The 15246-nt window shown below is 54.1% G+C and overlaps 1 protein-coding gene across 15 annotated transcripts in view; it reads left to right on the top strand.

Annotated features, from left to right (window-relative positions):
* The window catches only part of LOC116940216 (rap guanine nucleotide exchange factor 2-like), a 246204-nt gene extending 231717 nt beyond the window's left edge, over nt 1-14487 (top strand). For 10 of the 15 annotated variants that reach the window (XM_076065639.1, XM_076065636.1, XM_076065634.1 and 7 more), the window contains 10 exons: nt 84-207; nt 1323-1346; nt 3018-3238; nt 4129-4275; nt 4646-4795; nt 6615-6728; nt 7960-8095; nt 8625-9349; nt 9996-10682; nt 12344-14487. In XM_076065639.1, the coding sequence (XP_075921754.1) occupies nt 84-207; nt 1323-1346; nt 3018-3238; nt 4129-4275; nt 4646-4795; nt 6615-6728; nt 7960-8095; nt 8625-9349; nt 9996-10682; nt 12344-12369 (2354 nt within the window). In that variant the 3' untranslated portion in view covers nt 12370-14487. The remainder of the gene's footprint in view (nt 1-83; nt 208-1322; nt 1347-3017; nt 3239-4128; nt 4276-4645; nt 4796-6614; nt 6729-7959; nt 8096-8624; nt 9350-9995; nt 10683-12343) is intronic. The other 5 variants (XM_076065635.1, XM_076065646.1, XM_076065637.1 and 2 more) reach the window with 4 other exon arrangements.
* Nucleotides 14488-15246: the final 759 nt, after the last annotated feature.

Genomic DNA, 15246 nt, shown 5'->3' with positions numbered 1-15246 from the left:
AACTTCAACCAATCTCACGCGTAGGTGTGCCGCACATGTAGGGCTCGATTGACGGCACGCTTTGCGTGTGCGTGACTCCGTAGGGAACGACTCGCGCGTCGAGGGCCTGGTCAACTTCGAGAAGCTGCGCATGATCGCCAAGGAAGTGCGGCACGTGGGGCGCCTGGCCTCGGCCAACCAAGACCCCGCCGTCATGTTCCGTCACCGGTGAGGACGCACGCGTGCACGCGCGTCGCGGCAGGCGCCGGCGGTCGCCACCGCACCACCGGAGAGACGCCGCGGTGCTCGGTGGGGTCCAGCGGTCGCCTCTGCTGCTCGGGGTGCTGCCGTTGCTGCTACTTGACTGGGCCAGTAGCGCGTCCTGTCTCCTACGCTAATGGGAGTCTCGTTAGAGAGATGAAACGTCAGCCGAGTGGCAGAGACCACCTCAGTCGGACTTCTCTTCTGTCAGTTCGGTGTCATTTCACAGCGTGGGTGGTGCGAGTGGTTTTTGGATTGGCATTTGTCTGTTGATTGGGAACCCTGTTTTGGACAGTGCACGAATGCCGTGTGGGTGTTTGTAGTTAGGTGCATGTGGATGTATTCAGAATTGGCAACATTGTTCAATACCACTAAAAACACCTGGGATCGTATTAAATGGCCGATTGTCGTGCACACGAACGTGAAATGGCATGCTGATTTGAAGCCTACACGCATCCCAAAGGCAAATTCACCTCGGTAATACAGTGTTTGCTGGACAGCCATAGACCAGGAATAGTAGGCAGATGCTTGACATCGGACAGTTGTTTAGATGAATTCGTGGCTATATTTGGTCATCGGGTACTTTTTAACCAAGTATTTTGCGCGACGTCTTCGTGTGTTACTAAACACAGGTTACACTTGTTCACGTGTGCTTCCTGTTGTTTTAATTCTTGTGTTGTACGTAGTCTTCACGTTGAAGCTTTGTGCTCTTTATTTTCACCACTTGACGCTATTGGACATTAGCCCAAGGGTTGGAAACCGATGGTCTGGGTCGCCTTAATCTTGAGATATTTGCCACCGCCGCCACGCAGCACGGCGCGATGCTGCAGTCCCTCGTTCGTGCTCAGAATTGATCAGTAAAATGTGCGTTTTTTTGCAACAATTTGGATCGTCAATAAAACTTGTCTTTGGCAGAATGTGAATCCCATCGGTTTCAAACCCGGCAGGCCTCACTCCAGTCCCTGTCATGAAGCTCTCCCTCCTGCGTGAACGTGCAATGTAACTTGTGCGACTGCCGTGTTTCTATCTCTTCCCTATGGCGGCGCTCTTTGCCCTCCTTTTCACACATGTCTGAATAACAGCAAGAGGAAGTGGAAGAGGCTGGGGTAAGTCGTCGGCCTTTCACGTCACCAGCACTAACCACCTTTGCTCGTCCTAACTCGCCGTTTGCCTCTGAACACTAACCAACCCCATGGTTTGCGTTGGATTGGTGAGGCCTGCTTACTGGACGCATACCAGGCTGGTGGCATTGTTAGCGCTGCTGGAGAGGTTTCTTTTGTTGTTTTGCCAGAGGGGGAAAGCGTTGAAATCCCATTTGGGGACACAGTCCCGTCTGCTCAGAGAATGTTCCGTCACCCCCTTGCCTCGGGCGGGGCCTCGCGCGTTCTCATTCGGCCAACGTGGCGCGAGGGGAGAAACTTTTGGCCAGAGCGACGTCGCTGTCCCCCAAACGGGTGGCAGTCCCCCTCGGCGGTGCCGGGATTGCCCCTCCCCCATCCCCCCCTCCCCATCGCTTGGCAGGCGTTCGGAGCGGCGGTGTTTCCTGCACGAGACTCCGGTGCACAATTGCGACGCTGACACTGCGTTGCAGACGCGTGGGGGCGTCGCCACAGCCGAGCACTGTTAAGCGATTCTCGCTCTGGGAAGTTGACGACAGTGTACTATGATGTGTGCATCTATTACAAACTTGCGTATATATCAGAGCATGATTTCGTCTTCTCAAGGTACCAAAATAGCCGATTCGCTGGATGAGAATCTTATTTTTATTAGAGGCCTGCGTCTGTACACACAGACCTACGCCATTGCGCGTCCGCACGCGTACGCGGCCGAGCCACGTCGCATCACGAGATGTGCGTTGCGCTAACCCCTCGCTGCATTGTAACCGCAGCGGTGAAGTGTGTGAAGCGGGTCGTTGTCATGCGGGGCATTCGAGAACGCGTCGGATGCACGTACACTTCAGCAGCGCTGCTCTGGCCGAAGATGGCTATAAACACCACCAGTGTTTTGTCGTCAGTTGCACATGTACATTTATTACTGGGGTTTGTATTTATATCGAGACGAGAGAAACACACACACCCCCTTTTCCACCTGGGAAAATTGTTTGGATAAGTGCCATTAGTGAGCGCCTATTTAAGTTAGGCTGGCACCAGACAAGCCATTCAAGGAATCGCCGGTACTACAGACTATGCGTACTCTGTATGCTCCGTACTGTGTTAAGCCACCAACACCGCAGGAAACAACCCTTCTCTTTCTGCTTCCTCCCTCGCACTGCTCCACTTTGGAATCCCCTCCTCCCATCTTCTCTTTTCCCGGAGCTCTTATAATGTCAATTTTAATAGCTTTGAACGTGATGAAATAATATGCGAGCAAGCGCTGCCTTTAGGGATGGTGTGGCAGCAGTGGCGGCTCTGCCCAAACCACTTTTTTATTCCACTGCGATTGAGTCGCATTGACTCCCAGGTGCATTCATGGTCAGTGCTGTGTTCGAGGCCTTGATTCATGAGGCCAGAGTTTGGGACTGAGACTCACAGGGATGAAGCCGGACAGTTCGTGGTGCTGCTGCTGCTGCTTAACTGCTGTTGCTGCTGTCCTTGGTCTATGGGGTCTGAAGTATATGTTGACAGTATTTACCACCGTTGGCATTCGCAAACGATGCTGTAAAATAAATGTAAAAACGCAACAAGTTTATATTCATTCACTGGTCCTGCTCGAGATGCTGTGGGTGGTGCGACATCTGACGGCCTTCGGCGGTGTTTCGTGCCTGCGCCATCCTGCAGGTCGCTGAGCCAGGGCAGCACCGGCTCGGCGCTGGAGGCCGCGCAGGCCAGCGGCCACAAGAAGCGTCAGCGACGCAGCTCCTTCCTCAACGCCAAGAAGCTGTACGAGGAGGCGCAGATGGCGCGGCGCGTGCGCCAGTACCTGGCGTGCCTCGTGGTGGAGCGCGACGAGGACCAGCTGCAGATCATGTCGCTGCAGTGCGAGCCCGCGAGCAACACCCGTGAGTAGCGCCGCCGCTCGCACGCTCGCACGTACGGCGGCGGCGGCGCTACGTCGCGTCCGCTCGCATTTCCGTACAATTTAGCGTCAGCTGAGAGCTTACTGGAACATAAACTGCGCACGTACCCCGATGGGCAAATCGTCCGGAATTCGCCCGCACTTGAAAGATCCCCAGGAGCATAGGGAGGGTTGACCCTGGATGGTACTTGGATTGGTGTGTAATGTGCGTCGTGGGCAGGAGAGGGCAGTGAAGCAAAATCCAGGCCGTTAGGGCTTGGGGAGGAACTCGTCCAACAGTGGAATCAGAAAAAAAACGGGTTATACACGTACTGAATGCACATACATACATATATGTAGGCCTCTTCGAAGACCCATTGGGGGAGACCCTGTTACAGCTACAAGCGTACTTGCACCCCAAGTCTCTCCTGTTATTTGGAATGAGGTGATGGCCTGTTGGACTATCTACTGGCCGCACACACACACACGTCATCTCACACACACACACGTAACCTCTCAGAGCCGGAGCCCACTGGGATACCTGCTGCACGTACATATACAGGACACGAGTTTCACCTGTTAGTCTCTGCCGTTATTGTACACAATGTGAGAGCCCAACACTTGAGACTCAATATCGCCAACTGCCACCCTACCTCTAACAGTTTCTCATATACGGTTGCTACAACAGAATACCTGCAGCAGCAACCGCGTTACCACAGCAGTAAAGTAACGGCGGCTTAATACTAAAATTCTAAATGTTGCAACGTTGCGACGGAGTTGAAATGAACGGGGCGGGTCTTCGGTGATGTCGCCGTGCGCCGTGTATGACGCGGCGAGTTGCGACGGTGCCCCTTGACAGCCAAGCGCGTGTGTTTGCTGCGCGTGTCCGTGCAGTGCCGAGAGCGGCCGACAAAAAGGTACAGAAGACCGAGTCGTCCCCGGGCAGCTCGCGCTCCGCCCCTGCCAAGCAGCAGGCCGTGCCGGCCGTCACGCTGCATCCGTCGGGCCGCGCCGTGCCCGTCAGCTCGCTGCCGCCCTTCGGTAGACACGCGCACATGCACTGGCACGTGCGCGCACGCGCACTGGCACGTGCGCGCACTGGCACGGTTCCTGCACAGTCACGCACTCATCATGATCATACGCTCACGTCCACACACACTCGTGCACCGCCGATTAACAGGTTGGCACCTCTTCTTAACACCTTGTGCTGCACGGGGACAGCTGCCATTGGGGGTGCCCTTGGAATGTTTTAGATGAGTTGCGATGTGTAAGGCGCTTTGAGTTGCCCCGAGGCGTTTAAACGAGTGCCCGGTATGTGCGAAGGTCGTTGTTGTTGTTATTATTGTTACGAGCTCGCGCGTGTTGCAGCGATGCGGACGTAGCACATTCTCGACGTTCTCGTTCTGTGCAGGGATCACTTCGCATCAGTCCCTGCAGAAGATCCTTTCACTGTCGGAGGAGGCGAACCAGGACAAGCACAAGCACAAGTCGGAGGATTCCCTGTCCATCACCTCCTCGCAGTCCGACCCCTCGGCATCGCCGCACAACTCGCCCCGCAGAGGTCGGCATCACCCTCCGCCGCCTCGGCACTGTGCGTCCCCAACGCGGGACGGGGGCCCCCTCTCTACGTCGCTGTCCAAGCTGCGTCTTTCCTCTCGAAGGGGACTTTGAATGTCTCGCGCGCCACCCTCCGTCTCCATCCCTCTCCAGTTTTCTCTCGGGCTCCTTGAGCACCCTTGCCTTACACTGCTTTCTGCCAGCGATTTACGCGGCATGTCTGCGCGGCGTTGCTTTCCACCGTGACCCCTTTTCCGTACAACGCCTCGTTTCCGATGCACTGCTCTCGATTTTTAACACCACACTCTTGAGAGTGCGTTTCTGATGCGACGTCGGCGAACCTTCGTGTTGTAGGTGCTGCTTGATGGGAACGAGAGTGAGTGCGCGGTTTCACGTGTTGGGCGTCGATGTCGTGACGCCCCCGCCCCCGCCGCCCCCGGCTGCGGTGTCCGGTAGACTTCGGTGTGCAGGCCGCGCTTGCCAATGCCCTGAGCCGTTCACGAGTGCGCGACTGCCTGCTCGGTCGTCTCACCCAGTGGCGCTGCTCACGTGAATGTTGCGCCTGATGTCGCGTGGTGCTGCGTTACCTGAGATCGAGAGTTAAGAATGACATGGAGGTTGTGGGCCCTTTTGCAAGAAGTGGGCCGGAGAGTTTGACGTTATTCCCTTTGCGAACGTTGCTGCTTTGTTTTCTGTGATTCCATGCGGAGGTGCTAATTGTCAATTGCAACGCGCTCGCTCTTGTCTACATGGCGCCAGCCAAAACGAAGTATTTTTACACTCCTCCTTCCCACATGGGCACACGAAATACAATTCTAACTCCCAGTAGCAACCATAAACAAACAATAAATCCTAAATTAGAATATTATTATTTTTACGGTTGTTTACCCGGGAAAGCCTCGCTGGGTCTTGTGACTTTTTTGCAGAAGGGTCCTGCCAAGTTTTTGCAGTAGGGGGTGATGATTGCTACGTACTGTATGTATGTTGAACTTATTTTGCGCACTGTACGTAGCCAACCGTGCTTATCGGAGGTGCGGGGGAAAGGACAACAAACTAAACACAAAAATCAGTTCTTAAGAATTGAGTTTTAAATCCAGATTTAAAAGTGCATCGTACTGTATATAATTAACTTATTTGCAGCTAATTTTCAAATTTGCCAAATTTGGGCCATAACGCTGGCCTACTCCTGCGAATGATGTCACGGGAATCCTTGCGTTACTCTTGGAGTGACACCGCAATAATGTCACTGTGATTAAATCGTAAAATCTTGACAAGTCCAAAGAAACTCGTGAATCCACCGGACACAATTTTACATGAATACTATACTTTATACGAATCTTAATTAAAAACTGTGCCACGACGTTTTTGCAAACATTTTAAAGGTCCCCTATGTACAGAATAAAGTAATAAACAATAACTTGACTTTAATAATGAAACATGTTTATACTTGAGCGTGTTGACGCTGTATACAGGCTTGGCATTGCTCGGTCGTTATGCCGCTGTGTCTAAAAGTGACTTTAAAAGGGTTTTTTAGCCATGTTCGAATTCCCATTCAGTTGGCCACTGCCAATAAAATTGATTCTGCGTGGAACAATGTGCCGCCGTTCGGGTGCTAGTGTGGGAAGGGGCTCGTGGCTTGGGGCTGCTCGCCCTGCACGTGCCTGCCCCGAGAGCCGCGTGTGTTCCTGTCGAGGGCTGCGTGCAGCGCTGCGTGGGTCGCGAACCGCAGCACTTGCTGCGTTCGCCACGTCCGCCGCGCTTGGCTCGGCGTGCTACGCGCCGCCGTTTGAACGCTGCCCGTGTCTCCCCCCCCATCGGTGCAGTGGCCATTCGGCTCAAGAGGCAGGGCTCGCACCACTCTGACATGGGCCCCAGCTCCTCCATGGCCAGTGAGAACAGCAACCGCAACAACAACGCCGCCCGCGCTAACAGCTTCGGTCTGTACCACGAGCGCACAGCACCGCTGCCTGTCGGCTCGGTGCTGCTTTTTGCACCACGGGCGTCTTTTAGGCCCGTCCTGCGTGGGCAGCCTCTCTTTGAGCATCATGGGCACTCGACGCGCCCCCCCTTTCCTCAAGCCTGCTGCGGCCTTGAATCACCACTCGTGCGTCGCACACGGTCACCTCAGAGCGCAGTCTCGAGGAGTGTGTGGTACCTGATAGCCAACTTCGGCACAGGGCTGCACATGTGTAACCTGACAACGGCTCAGAAATAAACAATGTGGCGATTTGTAAATGGAGGTACATTTTCCTAAATTACCAAAGACGACGGTGACACTCAATGACTTGGTCAACAGTGACATAGAATATTGGGGTGGGGGGGGGCATTGTGTCCAAGTGGTACACGTGTCAGATAGCGTCCCTGCTGAGATCCTATTTTAACCAGAGAAACGCGAACGGACAGTCCAGAACATTAACCATTGTACTTTAAACCACACCAAACCATAGTTACGCCATCATGTTCAACGGAATCTCAGATATTTTTCTTTTTTTTATTAGTTGTTGGCTTTTCACGTCTTTGGTGAATTCAGGCCACGCGAAATAAGACGGCAAATAATTGCACGTTATGGATCATGTCAATCCACGATTTTCCCAAATGTGGCCAGCTGGTGCAGGGGCTACTTGTTTGGTGTTCCTGCCTTGGGCTGTTGTGGGGGCTGCTTGGTGCATGGTTCCGTGCCCTTGTCCACGCTCTCGCTGCCGCCAACATCTCTGCTGCCTGGAGTTGGAGCCTCACTAATAAATGCGAGACAATTAACCTAACCGCTTGCCGCTGACGTTAATGCATCTGTCCTTTAGTTTCAGCGGCTCTTTCCAGACTCCGCTCGTTTTCCCGGGTGCCGTCCTCCGCGTTTGTTTGCAGCGTTTGCATCTCAGATTCTGAACACTGTTGCCATCTCCACTGCGGTCTGTCTCAACATCTGGTGTTTGCTTGCATCTTCACTGATCCTCCTGGGAGAGAAATAACATGGTGCATTTCTTTAATCTCATGTTTCCTACACACAGGTGCTCAAATGCTCTCGTGGCGGCTGCTGTAATGTCTCTCTTGTCCGTGTTTTATGCCTCCCTCTCAGAGACTCTCCCACATCACGCGCGTGTACGTGCGTGTGAACATTCGTGCTTGCGCCACCCGTACGTGTTTGACCCCCTGCGCGTGCTTGTCTCTCAGGCTGCATGAACTCCACCCAGACGGAGATGACCGGAGACCCGGGGGCGAACCTGATGTCAGACCGCACCAGCCTGCACAGCTACACGCTCTGCTCGCAGTGCCAGCAGGGCGTGTGCCTGCGACACCCCGCGTCACGGTACGTATCTCACACTCTCCCCCACTGCTGGTGATGCTGCTGCTGAGATTTTGAAATGCATACACGATACGTACTGGCTCCCATTGCATCTCCCGTATCTGTCAACCCAAGCGTTAAATGACATGTGTCCATACGGGCCTCCCGCCATTTTTAAATGCTCCATATTTTTTATTTATAACCGTGTTGCATCGCATCCCAACACCACTGATTGACCAGCGTGATCCACTACGTGCGTTGCCAATGCTTGCTGATTTCTTGAATCAAGTGATGATGGTGGTGGTTGCATTTCCATTCTCAGTGAGGTTGACATCTTTGTCAGTTCTCGCCCCCAGAAACAGCACATGTAGGGTGCTGTGCATACTGTATGTGGTGTATGAGGCTGGCTGATGCACTAATCCATGTGAAAGCATGAAAATAAATGAATGTAATAATAAATTAACGCAGTGACTAAACGAGCCCCTGGCAAAACCGCGAGCGCCGAGCTGAAACGTTGACTAAAGTGGCCGACGACGATCCGGTGGCCGTGCAGGGAGTGCGCGGACCGCGTGTCGGTGGCGCCGATGCTGGACAGCGGACGCAGCAGCTGGACGTCGTGCTCCAGCGGCTCCAACGACAACATTCAGGTCGTTCAGCGCAAGAAATCGTGGGATGACCACGCGGGGTCCCTCCCCGAGAACTCCGAGTCCCCCCCCGGCTCGCGCGTCACGCACCTCCACGCCGAAGTGCCGGCCTCCAAGCCGCCGGCCCCGCACGCCGGCCGGGCCCCGGGCAGCTCCCTCGCCGCCAAGCCGCCCGCGAGCGCCCCGGCGCCGGCGGAGGGGAGGGCCGCCGCACCGCCCGCGTGCGGCGAGCGGGACGCATCGGCATCCCCGGAACACCCGAGGAAAGCCAAAAAGCACCCGGAGGCCACGCAGAGCTCCGCACGGCCGCTGGTCTACGGCGGGAAGGCGGCGGAGCAGGTGCTGAAGATCAGGCAGCTCAAGCAACACAGCCACGACATGCTCATGCCGACGCACCACAGGCGGGCACCGTCCGAAGACGTCCAGGCGGCGGAGGTCGCGGACCGGGCCCCGGACGTTAACGGGGGAGAGAGGGGAGGTGGGAGCCTGGAGAGGCGAGGACCCAGGGACGGGAACGGGGCGTGTCGCTCCTCGCCGGTCGTGCGCAGCAAGTCGGTGGACTCGAGCGGCGCCCGCGACGCCTCGCCGGCCGCCCCCCCTGCGCCCGAGGGAGCCGCACAGCCCCGCGGTGCCGGTCAGTGGGCGCTCACGTCAGCTGCTCGACTTTATCGAACACGTAGGCTTCATTGATAATTGGGTCAGATCGCGTGAGTGAAAGGACAGCATTTTTTTTTAAATAAATTAAGAGTGGAGGAGATTTGCTGCTTGCAGCTACCAGAGAAACGTCCGTTCCCGATCGTTGAGCAGTGTGCATTGCTCTCCCACATCACACCGGTGGTGAGGCAATACAAATCGGTGCATTTGATCACCTGACAACTTTTTTTGTTTGGTTGTGTCAGGTGGCGGAGGTTATATGACACACATCGGCATGTTATTCACGCAATCTAACCAAAATATCAATCATGAATCAGTATTGCTTTTATAATGCTCTGTCACGGAGGAGGATTCCGGATAAAATGTTACGAGGCGTGAGCGTCTCTCCCTGCGCTGAAGGTCCACAGGCCAATGGACTAATAAAACCGTTTTGCTGTAAGCAATCTAATATGTGGGTGAAAAAGGCTCCGTACAAGATTATAATTGGCTCGGTCCGGTATCAACCAACGTGTAAATGTCGAACAGCGCTCGCATTCTTCTCATCCGATCACCCACCTTGCGCGCGTTTGCCTTGTGGCGGTCCGCGTGGTGCTCACCGGTTGTGCCGCGTGCTTCGGCGCGTCCAGGTGCGGGAGACGCGCGCAAGAGGGTGCCGCCGCCGGCGCCCCCGGGCTACGTGGCCTCGCAGGGCGAGCGCCGGCCCCCGGACTACAGCGTGGCCGTGCAGCGCTCGCGCCTCGTCAACTGTAGCGCCGACTCCCCGCTGGGGCAACGCCCGCGCAGCACCCTGCCCCCCGAGCACCCCCTGCTCACGTCCGGCCGCGCGTCGGCGCTGTCCAGCCCCCAGCGCGCCTCCCCCGTGCACGGGCAGCACACGTCGGTGACGGCGCGACCGCTGTCGTACCAGCCGCTCCCGCCGCCGGCAGGTCAGCCGCCGCCCGCCCTCCCCCCGTCTCGGCACGGTCCATCTCCCGCCTCCTCCTCCTCCTCCTCCACAGCGGCCGGCGTCGCGCCGGACTTCGGATCCCCTACCCACCACCACCACCCGTACCACCGCCCCCAGCCCGGTGCCGCTCCCACGCTGCCCCAGAGGCAGGCCCGGGAGAGTCACCCCCCCGGCTTGCCCCCCGCCATGCCCCCAGCCCATCGGCAGGGGTGCGCCACGCCCACCGGGGGGCGCCAGCGCGGCGTGCAGGTGCTGCCCCCGGGGCCCGCCGGGCCACGCCGCGCTGCCCCGGCGGTCTCCCACACCACCCCTTACCCCTCCCCGCTCCTCTACCCTGCGCGCTACTGCCAGGACGATGAACCCGACGGTAAGAGGCAGTCAGCTCTGGACCCAATGCTGTGGGTGTCTTATTGCAAAACATTTCTTCTCTATTTGGATTTCCTCCCCCCCCGCAAAAAAAAATGTGCAATCGGCGTCACGAGACGTAGTATCCCTTGGGATCACGAGCAGAGCGATGCGTGAGCCTCCTTGCTAGAGAACAGCCCGCGGGAGAGGATTTCACAGAGCTACCTTTGCGGGTGCCATCTTCAAGTTGACCTCTGGACCACGCACAGTAGAGAGCAGCACTTCCCACTCGCATATTTCTGCTGGGACAGTGAGATTCGTCACATGGCAATAAATAACGAGACGGACATTGCTAGTCCATTTGAACGAGGCAAAAATCGATTTTGAATCACAGTGTGACCAATAATCGTGTGAACTCATTGAAATGTCGGGAATGAATCATTACATGCCGAGTAAATTACGTAAAACCCAATGTGGTTAAATATCACCATTGACGGAGAAGATATTTTGAGTACTCGCGAAGTCCTTTAGCTATATTTTGCAGAACGTTTGCCAAGTGTTATACTGCATCAGTTTTTGAAGGTCTGAGTTTGATCACTGCAGCGGTGACCCTTCACCCTTCACTAGTGGGCAACAGGTGTTCACTTTTTACTGCCTGGAGTTGGCCAGATCACATGCCAATGATCAAACCTGAAACTCCAGCATTGCGGATATTTTTTACTGGTAGGAACCTCCTGGTTACACCACCAGCCCTCAGGGGATTATTGTGTCCGTCCGTCGTGCATCCAAAAATGGGAGGGGTGGGGCTGGGTGGAGAGGGGAGGGTGGGGAGGGGCTGGGTGGGGAGGGGAGGGTGGGGAGGGGCTGGGTGGAGAGGGAGGGGCTGGGTGGGGTGGGGCTGGATGGGGAGGGGCTGGTCACCCCGTGGTGCCCTTATAAAACTCAACGTTTAACCTACTCACGCCGGCTTGTGCCCGCCCTCACAGTCGGGCATATTTGCGGAATACACCACGTGGTGCCGTTGACCCTGGCCATTGACCGAGCAACCCAAAGTTCCTACCAGCTCCCTCCGCAGGAATGTGTTAAATATAGTGCAGTACAATTTGTATATGTGAATTGTCTGAATGTGATCTCAGCTCAAGGCACTGGAAGTATGTTGATCATTCGAACAGGAGGGATTTGTGAGTATTTTAATTTCCTTAGAAGGAAATGAGGCGTATATAGGAAGCTGCAGAGCAGAGAAGGAGATGAGTCGAGAGTAGTGCAGGTACAGTCCAAGATGCTTAAATGAGAGATTCACACGCAGAAGAGTGAGAAGAGACAAACCTTGCACAGGAGGATGATAGCAGTGCAGACGACCAGAGCCCAGGGCACTACCTCACTGATTATTTGTTAAATTTTGATTTAAAGCTTTCGTGACTGCAGGGATTCATATTATTGGTTCTTTCGGTAAAGTCACGTTGAAGGGAAACAATAAAATAATAAAATATATAAAACAATTTAAAAAATTCTCACGACGTTTCGACCATAACACAAACGGTCGTCATCAGGTGTGCAAACCACAGCAAGAAAATTTGTTTCCCTTCTACGTGACTTTACCGAAAGAACCAAGAATATGATTATTTGGTGCTGTTATTGTCGTGTTTGACTGCCTGACTGACGAGGAACCATTTTGTGTTGCAGACGAGGAGCAGGTTTCAGCCGTTTGAAGCTCGGGAGAGATGCAAGCACCGGTGGAGGCGTGTGGGTGGAGAAGAGTGGGGCCCTCTCGGGGACACACGCACACAACCCCCGTGCCTCCTCCCTCCGTGACTGTCCCCCTGAGCGAGGCACCACTGCTTCGCAGAGCCGCGTTCCTGCGAGGCCTAGTGGCTTCTGAAGGGTTGAAGGACGCTTGCTCCATATTATTGAACTTCCATCCTTCATTGCCCTACCACCTTCTCGACCGACCTCCACCAAGCATAAAGCATCTCTCCTTCCGTCGACCGAAATGAAGCAGTGCTCAACAACGGGAATCAAAAAAACCTGCCTGAAGGCTCGGCCATTGGTCACACTCGTGTTTTGGCTCGTGAGCGCGATTAGGAAGAGGGGGAAAGAGGACAACACTACAGGTGTAGTCGGTACAATGAAGCAACCATTTCAGCATATAGTCTTGTTATTTACCGTACGCGAGAGGCTCACTTAAGTACATTTGAGACTAAACTATTTGCGTGCACAGTGCAGAGTTGCTCACAGCCATTTTGTGCGCCGTGTTGTGGTGTCACCGTAAGCGGTGCGCGTGGCCGCAGCGGTCACCCATCGTCTCGTTGGAGGCGTCTCGATAGCCAGGCACACCCCGAGCACACGAGGGGGCCACCGTGTCCACATCACCGCCGTTCATATGTAGAGCTTCTTGGCTGTGAGTGACAAAACGCTCCTTGGTGTGTAAGTGTAACGTGCGTTATAGGGTGGCCGTTGTGTTGACGTTGTCATCGCGTGTTTGGAATATACATACATGAACTGGCAACTGAAAAGCAGCGAACAAACTCGCCCAGCACGTGCCGTAACGGAACACCGCGATGGCTCCCACCGGAGTTGCGATTGCTGTCGGTGATGGTACTCGTGTAGCTCCGTGACATCAATAGGTGGTAATAGACTGTCGAGTGATGTGAGTGGTGCTATAATTCCGTCGCTTGCTCCTGTCGCTGCCAGTGGGCCTCTGATGCGTGTATGTGAGCTGATGAGCGCAAATGAAAATCCCACGTGGCAGACTCCCGAATTCATCGAGACGTACACCGGTGCCCGTTCAGGCTCCCTTCAAGCCAGGAACCCAATAGCGGCAGCCTCTGCCCTCTTTTTAATCTACACAAAACGCCCACGCTCTGGAGAGCGATATTTTGGCTTTTTAGGATCCTTGGCAGTAATCACTGTTATAAGGCGCTTTTGGTAACTTTTGCAAAGTTTTAAAACTAATATTCCCTGTCCAGCATCGCTCAGAGAGGCCCCCCCCCGAGAGCCACGGGCAGGCCTCCTGTGGCTGCTCGCTCAGCCGATGGCGGGTGAGGTTAGTCCCCCCCCAACGCCCCCCCGTCACTACCCTGCACCAATTCACCCCGTGGGCCGCGAGGAGCCCCCCCGATCCCCATCGTGGCTGGGAGACGGCGGGCGGGCGAGCAAGCGAGCGGTCGGATTGGCGTTTGTCGGGACGGTTTGTGACGCACTGCTGGAATGACTGTCTCCGCGCCGCGGACACGACCAGCAGCGCACCGATGAGATGGCCCCGCTGTGGCAGGGACTCGCGGCCCCTTTGCACGTCGCCTGCGTCACGGTGGCACAAAGTCAAGAGTTGGGGAGGTTCTGCAATCAAAAAAACAACAAACGTTTTGCGAAATGAAAAGAGCACAGTCAAAAGAATATTTAATCCGCAGGTCATGTTTATATGTCTTAACTGTATCAGTGCTTAGAAGTGTTTCAATCGTTGCACAGATAACATATTTTCGCATTTTCTAATCATGCACATTTGTAGCGAAGGTGTTTTAAGCAGCTGACTCCCATGTGATGCGCGATCGAGTTGTAAATGAGATTTTGTATGATAATCATTTTGTCATCACAACTGATCATATTGATTGGTTTGAAGGGATTTTAGGAGTTTTAAGGAAATGTCGCTTGGCATTAACACACTAATGGTAAAAACCTTTTTGTAACACTAAATTCCCACCTATATTTTGCCAGTTAATAAAATGTACAATGTGTAGTCTTATAACCTTGCTGTCTGTGAAGCTCGTTACTGTGTAATTTACACTCATGTACAATATTAGGTTGATTAAACAGTGCATTGATACATAAAATGTCGTGTTCGTTTGTAATATTTTATGTAGGTGCTCTATTACCAAGCAGATGAAAATATAACAAAATCTGTAACCTTTTATCTTATGGTCGGTAGTGGTTGTGAATGTTAATTCTTCAATAACGAAAGCCCTATATATTCTTGGTTCTTTCGGTAAAGTCACGTTGAAGGGAAACAATAAAATAATGATATATATTGTTTCCCTTCAACGTGACTTTACCGAATCACTGCAGTCACGAAAGCTTTAAATCAAAACGAAGGCCCTGTCTTTGGGGTCGGTGGCTTTTTTTTTACATGGAAAGGGATTTCACGCAGGCAATGTGCAGGAGTTTTTGTTGTTGCAAGACCAATAATGGCCTGGAGGGCACAGCACTCCCAAGGATGTCCGTGATGAGGCGAGCAGCGGACACGAACCTTGTGCCATCCACACAGAGGGTGGCGTTCAGTGAGATGCGTTCTCACGAGCGTGGTCGGGTGAACGCTCAATGATGAACGTACGAACACACACTGCGCGCCTCTGCAACCATGCAGATTGCATCCTCGGCATAACGCAAGCTACATGCGTGGTCATCAATGTATTTTTTTAAATATGAAGAATGTTTTGAGCACAGCGGGCCAAGTTTTTGGGGTAACCCAACTACGTGGCCCACAGTTGTGGCGTAGCGAGGGGGCTGTAACCGGGAATCGAACTCGTGCGGCCAGGTTCATAGTGCGCTTTCATACAACTCCTCCAATGCAGCGCTTTAATGAACATACAGTA

Source organism: Petromyzon marinus, chromosome 8 (assembly GCF_048934315.1).
Source record: "Petromyzon marinus isolate PM22_M1 ecotype Great Lakes invasive population chromosome 8, UKy_Petmar_22M1.pri1.0, whole genome shotgun sequence".
NCBI classification, from domain to species: domain Eukaryota; kingdom Metazoa; phylum Chordata; class Hyperoartia; order Petromyzontiformes; family Petromyzontidae; genus Petromyzon; species Petromyzon marinus.
The sequence above is the reverse complement of the archived record's forward strand: the minus strand, read 5'-3'. Positions and strand labels throughout refer to the sequence as shown.